This window comes from Lissotriton helveticus, chromosome 4_1 (assembly GCF_964261635.1).
Source record: "Lissotriton helveticus chromosome 4_1, aLisHel1.1, whole genome shotgun sequence".
Classification (NCBI taxonomy): domain Eukaryota; kingdom Metazoa; phylum Chordata; class Amphibia; order Caudata; family Salamandridae; genus Lissotriton; species Lissotriton helveticus.
In genome coordinates this window covers 1,735,274,196-1,735,283,710 of record NC_136063.1, presented here as the reverse complement: position 1 = coordinate 1,735,283,710, position 9,515 = coordinate 1,735,274,196, and the positions used below count along the sequence as shown (strand labels likewise).

The 9,515-nt window shown below is 39.8% G+C and overlaps 1 protein-coding gene across 4 annotated transcripts in view; it reads right to left on the bottom strand.

The window, feature by feature from the left end:
* Positions 1 to 287: 287 nt before the first annotated feature.
* The window catches only part of LOC144829349 (aryl-hydrocarbon-interacting protein-like 1), a 224,476-nt gene continuing 215,248 nt past the window's right edge, over positions 288 to 9,515 (bottom strand). For all 4 annotated transcript variants that reach the window (XM_078688404.1, XM_078688405.1, XM_078688403.1 and 1 more), the window contains exon 6: positions 288 to 1,097. In XM_078688404.1, coding sequence (XP_078544530.1) covers positions 451 to 1,097 — 647 coding nt within the window. In that variant the 3' untranslated portion in view covers positions 288 to 450. The remainder of the gene's footprint in view (positions 1,098 to 9,515) is intronic.

The following is a 9,515-nucleotide window of genomic DNA, read 5'->3' as shown; positions in this document are numbered from 1 at the left end:
GTTTAGATATGTGGTCTCTAGTCATCAATTTTTTATACAAATCTGCACAATTGTCCTTTACTCGCCCACCTAATTAACAAGAAGTTCTCCAACCGCCTTGACTTTCCTCTTATTGATAATATCAGTTTAATTTTTATCATTAATGTTTTTTACACACTATCACTATCCCTATGTAATTGTTAGATTATTTGTATTCTGAACCATGTATAACCATGCTTCCCCACTCTATATAATGTATTATTTTAGTTGGTTCAATTGTATACTTAAGTTGCAATGTACGCATCAAATGAATGTTTCCTTTTTACTTTATTTCCAATAAACACACTTTTTTAAACTTTAAAACATAGACGTTTGTGTCCTCTGGCATTCCTCTTTCTGGACGGTGCACAGTCAGCCAATTCATTGAATCAAAAAGCCAAGCGATTAAAAAGAAAAAGAGAGAATTTACTCTCAGTTCTCAATGTTCTTGCATTCATTATTTTCACTGCCTGACTCTGAGTTTTGGACAACAAACGCTTCATCCTCTAAATGCCGAATTTCACACTCTGCTCTTTCTGGTTGATCACGATCTGGTTCATCAGTTTCACCTTCCTTCACCACACCTACAGCCTCTTTCAAATTTTCATCGGCTTCCTGGGTGGTGTACCCAGCCCTTTCCCATGTCGCCACAGAAGATTCATCAGCCTTCCCTACCTTATATCTCCCTAAGTCCTCCTCTGCGGGCGAATCTTTATCATGTTTTGTCTTAGATGGCCCCTCAGTGGCCTTTTCTCCACCTTCATGCTGCAAGTAATCGTTGCCTTTTGCACGTTGCATCTCTGTGTCTGTCCCATGCTCCTCTAGTTCCTTGTAATCTTGCTCTTCTGTGGGCCTCTCTTCCTTTTCAGGCAGAGGTCTTTGGAAGAGTTGCTGTAATCTTTGCCGCTCTTCCACCTTCTTTCTTCTCATTCTTTCGCCCAGATCCATCAGTTCCCTCTTCACGGCCCCTGACAGAGATGGATCCAAGTGGGCAACTCTCAAGAAGTCCTCTCGGGCCTCCTTTTCATTCCACACGGCGGAGTGAGCCTTTGCCCGCTTGTAATATGCTTTCACATTATCTGAAAGGGGAGGAGATAAGGAAAGAAAGACGAGCATGACTCACTTAAACCAACAATGAATTCCCAAAGCCTAAAATATTTCTCAGCGGTTGGCAGAATGCCAAAGTGGCCACAATGTCCTGTAAGAGCTTGCGCAGTAGACAAACTACACAGGTCAAGGGTGAGAATAGTACAAACGATCAATGAAGAAAATCACTTTCATGCCACGGTTACAGGCTGTTTAAGGTTAAGAATATCTTAATGACATATTCTACAATTTCCACGCTTAACTTTTATATTTGTTTTAAGGCACATCTTCTGGCAATAATGCATTTAAATTTAAATACATCATCATATTTGTAGCAAATCGTGCTGACTGAGTAAAAAAAAAACATACATTGACATTGGTTTGGAATTTGCGTAAAAAGTCTACATCCGAAAACCATATATGCACACTTGACACATAAGTCACACATATATGCGCTCACCCAAAATAATTCACGCACGGGCAAACACACCTACAGACACCCATGGATAGAACCTCACACGTATATGCAATTCATTCATATAGGCCAACAGGTATACGCTCGTTTGAATACACAGACCAACAGACATATATGTTCATGTGCACAAAGAACAAGAGGCAGCCAGACGCTTATACACACAGGGCAGGAAACTTACAGCACACTTGCACACACAGAGGCCAACTGGCATACAGACACATAAACACATAAACCTAAAGACATACATGTATTCATGCACATAAACCAATGCATATACAGGTACCTTTGCACACAGATAATACTCATAAAAACACGTACAGTGACCAAGAAGGTTCATGCAAATACATATTCAGTCACAGACATTAAATCTACAAACACAGATGGACCAAAAACCAGTAGATAATGAATGGATGGGTATATAAGACTGACAGGGATCGGCAGTCAGAAAAAGAACATATACATACATAACTATCTGCGTGTCCAGAAAACAATTCCCCTGAAAACATCCATGTACATAACCCCATAGGCATATACACATGCATAAATGTCAGCATTCAGACCTAAAAGACACACGGGTGCCATGCACCGAGACCAACAGGCACACAGGCACCCATGAGCACAGAACAAAAGACAGACAGGCATCTATGTGCACTCACCAACAGGCCTACTGCCTTTCATAGAAAAGAAAAAGATGCATTTGCCCTATATGATGTTAAAAATGTCAATAATTGTAATTATTCTTTTTTTATGAAACCCTTGGGGAGGCTGCCTATGTCCTCTGCAGTAAAGGTCTCTTCTTTCTCCATAAAAGGGGTCACTTGTCTTCATAAAGCCTCGGCATGTATACATGAGTTATGTATATTGCGTGTGCATGGGCTGTGAGGTTCTTGGGTGGGCTGATGAATCAAGTGGTTAATTTGAACCCTGACCATGCGCGTCACTAAATGGTGTTCTCCTTTGTGTATGCTAGCTATGTCAATCTTGGCCTTACCAGCCTGCACCTACACCCTTCCTGACACACACCTCAAAATTTGTGTTTCTAGTGGTTCAGTATGGTGTCCAGCTCATTACATTTGTCCAGAGTAGGATTCCACTAATCGTGGATGGAACTTAAGCATCACCCAATTCCCATGTTTTTGCATTATCCCTTTGCAATGGTAGCAGATGCCGCTCTGAGTTTGAGTCCAATACTCATTAACCCTAAACTAGTCAGCAATTGTTTAATTGGGGATGCAGTAGCCTGTATAATCTGTCCAACATTAAGGACACAATGCTTCTTCAGCATTGGAGAAGCACACAAGCATTTCAGTGTGGCAGATCCTCTGATTAACTCTGGCATCCCACCTTGGCTTCGATGGTGTAAGTCCACAGCCAGTATATGGTTCATCATTATCAGATGGACAGCAAGTATACCTGTACACCAATGTAGGAGTAGAGGTCTACAGAACCAGGAGCACAATCCTTTCATGATTGCCATTATCACTCCATATCAGGCTTATATGTCTTTGAAGGGAGCTATGCAGAACAGAGAATTTTCCAGGAGGAGCTAACTTGATGAAAGGGAAGGTTGGTACATTGACTAGTTGATTGGATTACTTGCCTAAGGGCAACCTGACAGACAGAGAGTGTGCAAAAGCCACAATATTGTCAGTGACTAGCTACTTAGGAGTCAATAAGAGCATAAACTGCATCATCACCTTCTGGTATTGAGAAGGGAGAGTCCGTACCATCCTGTTACTATAGGGTAAGTATATTGCAGACTTAGCCATGAAGATAAACTGGGAGTTTGCACAACCTGGAGCTTTCTGCCTATTGCAAAAAGAACAATTGATGGACAGAATACTGAACAATGCCATACATTCACTCCAGTACAGTGATCTGGGCCTAAATCCATCGTTCTTTTGCTCACCATGCCATTCCAGTTTGAACCCAGCCATATGCAAATCAGTTTTGACCCTGCACCCAATGGGAACAGTCCGGCCTGAACTGCCAGGCCAGATCCTCCCTGGACTGGAAACAAGCATCCTAGGACTGGTCCGGGGTTTCAACCCTCATCAGCCAGGATAGCTTGACTCCAGTGGCATGGAGAGCACGGGACCCACGTCTGGGTATATCCATGCCACTGAAGGTGACAAATGCAAAACGAACAATTGATGGACAGAATGCAGAACAATTTAATACATTCACCCCAGTACAGATATCTGGGCCTAAATCAATTTTTTTTATGCTCACCATGCCATTCCAGTTTGGACCCAGCCATATGTAAATCAGACTTGACCCTGCGCCCAATGGGAACATCACTGAAAGTAGTACTGCCTATGCCAGCATCATGTACGGACTTATCTCCTCCTCTTCTAACATTTACCAGTGCTTTGGAATGGTTTGAATCAAGTACAACAACCCGACTCATATTCCAGATCCTGTCATCCTTAGTTTTCACAGCATTTTTAAATCTCTCTCTCTCTCTCTCTCTCTCTCTATCTCTTTTTGAACTTCACATCTTTTTTGCAACTCATCCATCCTGGATACAGGATGGTACCGGGAGATGTTACTTTAAAAACCTCAAGCAGAGATTTTCCCAATCAAAGCTATTTACTCTCGCTAACTGAATATCATTAAATGAAAATATCGTTCTATCTCACCTTAATACAACAGTGGGCTATTGTCTGACAGAACAGATTTAAAAAAATGTTCTCATTTGAAAATTTCTTCCAGAAACATGATTACTCATGAAGAAGAAATTACTTGCACACAAGCTAGTTTTATCCACCATGAATAGAGATCCATTAACATAGTTAGATCAGGTATTTGATGCTTTCACCTAAATGGCCCACATATATCAATGCAACATCATCCTAAAGATGATTGGAGAGTTTTCTGTATACCAAACACCCTCTGTCTGCCCGTTCAACTTCTGCATCTACTCCAGGCCATCAAAATTTAGACATGTGTCTTCTCCAGAAAACTCGACTTGTGGATCATCTTTGTCAGAACAAGGTACCAAATAAGACATACAATCCGCTGATACATTTTTTACTCCAGGAATGTATTCTATGCAGAAATCAAACTCTTGAAGAACAATTTTCCACCTCCTTGTTCTTGACAAGACAGGATCTAGTTCCTTCTTTAGGAACCCTTCTTTCAGAGGTTTGCGATCAGTACAAACTTTGAATTTAGTTCCCCACACTTAATATCTAACTTCTTTAAAGCCCCAAAAAAAGCTCACTTCTGACCTTCTCAAACACCGGAAATCACATGTAATCAATATTCTACCACTTGTCTGCTTTGTAGTAAAACTGCTCCTAGACTTTAGGAACTAGCAAACTTTTCAACCCACATTACATTCTACCACTGAATGTAGTAATGTCAACAGATTGTTGGTATTTGACGCAGCGTCAGTGACCGGTGGCTGAGGTGGTCACAACAAACAACTCTTCTTATGTGCAAGATTTGTTGGCCTATTTGTTCCAGTGTCACCTGTTACATTGGCAACAAGCAAAACATATGGGGAAAAAGGAACACCTCAAAATGGAGTAGAGTTTTTGACAATCAAGAGGAAATATTCATTACCAGAAATTGACAAAAGAACAACTCACATAAAGGAAAAAGATTGTTTCACAACCTAAGGTGTGCAGATGTTGAAGTGGTGCAGTGGCATTCTGTTGCTTAGAATGGTAGGAAATAGAATATAAAAAAGATACATTGGCCAAGGACTCTCTCAGTGGAATGCACGGTGCATTCCATGGCTCGAAAATAAGCCTCATCAACCTTGGGAAAAGACTCCCAGTGACATTTAAAAGGTGTTTGACGTCATAAGTGTGCCCAACTCTCTTCAGACAATGACACATGACATACCATGGTAGACATTTTGTGAGTTTGGAATAGATACAATACTATACAATAAAGCATGGGGAATCTGCTTAGTAAGTTTCTTTTTTTAAACAGCTGCGCATTGAAAATAATATCGATCCTGTGACAAACAGAAGGAGGAACTAGCATCCATGACAATTAAGGTCTCATCTCCTTGCACAAATGCCTGTAAATTCGCTGCATTCTTTAAATCCACTTTTAGTGCATAAAACGCCTCGACATTCTTTGTTGAAATTCTCCCTTCTTGCTAAGTAAGGCTTTTAAACCTGCAGATTTGTCCGCATATACCTTTATACATTTGTTAGAATACTCTACCATACCCAAAAATGACACTAGCTCATTCTTATAACATGGTTATTTTTAATCTCTAAAATCACATCCACCAGATCCTTCCTGGGTGTTAAACATGGACCAGATGGGTGCTGCCCTAAACAGTTCACTTCTCGAACACCAAACTTACACTTATCCTTTTTTAATGTTAAACCTGCTTTCATCAATTTTCCTAAAACCTAGCATACCGTAGCATCATGTTCATCTATTGTATTATGAAGAATTAAGGGATGTCTTGATAGCACTGTGCACCTTGTAATCCATTCAGATTGTTTGTCATGACACGCTGTAAAACAGTGGCAGTAGAAACTTGATCAAGTAGCACCTTTTTAAATTTGTAGGGCCCCACTGATGTGACGAAAGCAGTCAGTTTTTCGGAACAATTGTGTAACTCAACCTGATGGTAAACCAATGTTAGATCAAGAGTGGTGAAATACTTCACACTAGCTAGTGCTGTTACAGTCTCATCAGTATTTGAGAGGGGAAATCTATCCACAATAATATTTCAATTGAGTACTCTTAGGTCAATACATAAGCGAATATTGCCACTTGCCTTCTTGGCAATGACAATGTGATCCACGTACTGTGTACTTCCACAGGTTCTATTACACACATATTGTTTTCTTCATTCTTTACTGACACAATTATGTATTCAAGTACGCTTAATGGAATTTGCCTAATCTTTGCGGAAACAGTGTCTGCTTCTCTCTTTAAACTTGTCCTGTGAATGTAGCGTTTGAGGCAGCTCAGTTCATCATAAAATAACTGTTCATACTGTGATCCAAACTCTGCTACCTGTTCAATTTCTTTACCTGCACCCGTGGACTGGCATTGGGATTTAATGTAATGCATAAAAGTCTCTAGTGAGGCCAACCTGTCAAATTGTTGGCTTTGTTATATAAACCTTTCCATCCAAGTAGCTGTTACTTGACTCTATGCAGGTGATAAAATAGACCAGCATTTTTTGGCAAATCACCATACCCCCGGGGCGAACATCCATTGCACACAAATTGAAGTTACTTTGAAAAAAAACTGTTCATATGTGGATTTAGAAATTATTGTCAAATGTGAATATGAGTGAAATCTCATGAGAACACCAATATCGTCAATCGTTACAAGATCACTTGGGTGTTCAAGTCTTGGACTCTTGATTTGAAATACGATTTCACCACTTTCCATTGCTCTTTTTTATCTTATTTCTGCAGCATTTAATAACGTTACCTTTCTTGTCACAGCCATTACAGTACACACTTAAATCTGGACACTCTTGTATTAGCTTTTTGTCTATTTCTGCTTCACAGGACACACTCCCCAGCATATTTGACCTAACTATATTCAACATAAACCTTATGCTTTCTTTATTCCACCTACAACTTCATCCACCTTCTCTAGATGAGCGGATTGCTTCTTCCTAGCACCACTCAATTCAGTGACGAGCATATGCTCACCTTTTTTTGCTATCAATACAACTACCTCTAGAGGAGGCTCATGTTTTAACTATAATTCTTCACTTATCCTTTTAATACCACATTTGAATACAAACTAGTCTCTTATTCCTTTTTCTATAGCTGAACCAAACCTGCAGGTAGATGCCAGTTTCCTGAGACCGTTGATGTAATTCTGTTTCTGTTTTCCTTTGACACATGTTAGATAATGTGGGTCAAGTTTTAGTAGACACACCTCATATTCATTTAGATTTCTCTGCTTTTGAACACTCAGTTCAGACAAAGTTTCTAAAACTTCTTGCCCATCACCTCCTGTGCAATGCACTTAGACAGTATTTGTGTTTTGCACTTAAATTTTGTTATGCATACTCCTGCATAATTGATAAAGATTTTTCCACTTGCTCCATGTTATAAGTGGTTCACCAAGGCTGCTTACGAAAGGTGGAGGTATTACATTTTGCATGTTTTTAACTGGGTAGAGTGTTCACTTTTCATGTAAATTTACTAAACCACACTGTGTGTTTGGATCTTGCTTATTTCAAATAATTCTCATTGCACTGTAAGCTTGACAGAATGCAACACACACAGAAAGAGCAAAAAAGAAGGAGAAATTAATAAGTTCACCTCGTATCGCCATTCTAAGACCAGATATTACCTGGCCTTAATTTTTGGCGCTGCCCCAGCCTTCTAAATGTGGGATAGCATCGAGAAACAATGGGTGTTGCGGTAGAACGCCTACAGCAACACCCATTTCACGCCCCTTTACCACAGTGGACTGCTGCGGAAAGTGGCATATTTACAAGGTGGCGTTAAGCCACGTTAAGTTGCTTAGCAGCAACTTGTAAATATGAGAAATGGCACAATGCCACCGGAGCATCAAAAAAAGTGACGCGCTGGAGGCGAAAGGGGCTTGTAAATATGGCCCCAGGTGTTTAAATGCTTCTGCAGCATATTATTGCACATTTGCTTGTTCAACAATGATATGATCGCTTTTGCAGCCTGAGCTACAACGAAGTATGCTCTGTTCATTAAAATACCCTCTCTGCATGCTTTTGAATTACCAGGAGGAATACCAGGTCACGTTTATGAGGGCCTTAGGAGGTGAAATAGGTTTGTGGTTTTTCCATATCCCTTGGAGATATTTCCCCACCCGGGTAATGCTTGAAATATTCTGCTTTCAAGGGATGGAATAACAGACTTTCCAAAGTCAAATTAGGAAGGATGCCCATCAAAATTAATGGATGTATGTGACAAAGATTCCTCCACTGGGAAGATATTTTCAAGTTGAGAAACAAATTAACTACAGTTAACTATGCCAATGCACTGTTATATTTAATGTTTGCAACCGCAGTTTCCATTCAATAGAAAAAATAATGCATAATAATTAGTCATGTGAGTACTCCTGGAGAACTAGGACTGTTTTAGCTGATAATACATAAAAATTTGCTCCAAATGGAAAATGCTGGTGGATGAAGTTTCCGAGTTTTTCCCCTGCTATACATGATTCAGGCTCAATATTGTTGCAATGAACATTTTACATTTCAAATATACAATTGTGGCACTCTTTTTGCAGTTTTATATAGTACAAACTCGACCCCCAAGCTATTGGAGCGCTTTACATGAACACCAGCTACATTACAGAAGGACATTTTGAAATCTTTTTTTGGTAGACACAGGGAGATTTTAAGGGGCAGATGTATCAAGCATTTTTCTGGTCACAAATCGACTGATTAGTAGACTGGAAAAATGCATTTTGATATGCATCATTCACAAACTGCGATTTTGTAACGTTACCGAATCGCAATTTTGAATTGAGAATACATACAGATTAGGAACAGGGCTTGTTTGGAGAGTCTGTAAAAATGTTTAGCAACCGCATTTCAGTCGCTAAACACTGACATTTTAATGCCTACTTCAAGTAGGGGGTAATCCATTCTCAAATGGAAAGAGGTCCCCAAGTGACCCCTTCTCCTTTGTGAATGTTTGTATAAACAGTTTTTAAGAGCAGGCAGTGGTCCCACTTTTTTTAACACATCCTGTTTTCCTTTAAGGAAAATGGGCTGCTTTAAAAAAAAAATTGCTTTACTTAGAAACAATCACAGACATGATGGTCTGCTGACCCCAGCAGGCCACTGTGGTAAATAAATAAATAATACCTCTATTTTTGACTAGATATAACAATAACAGATAGCTCAATAAATAAGAGTCAAGATTCGAGGTAGTAGGAGTTTGCAGGTTTAATACAGCATAAAGGACAGGAACAGGACAACCTGCACGGGCAAGATCTGGGA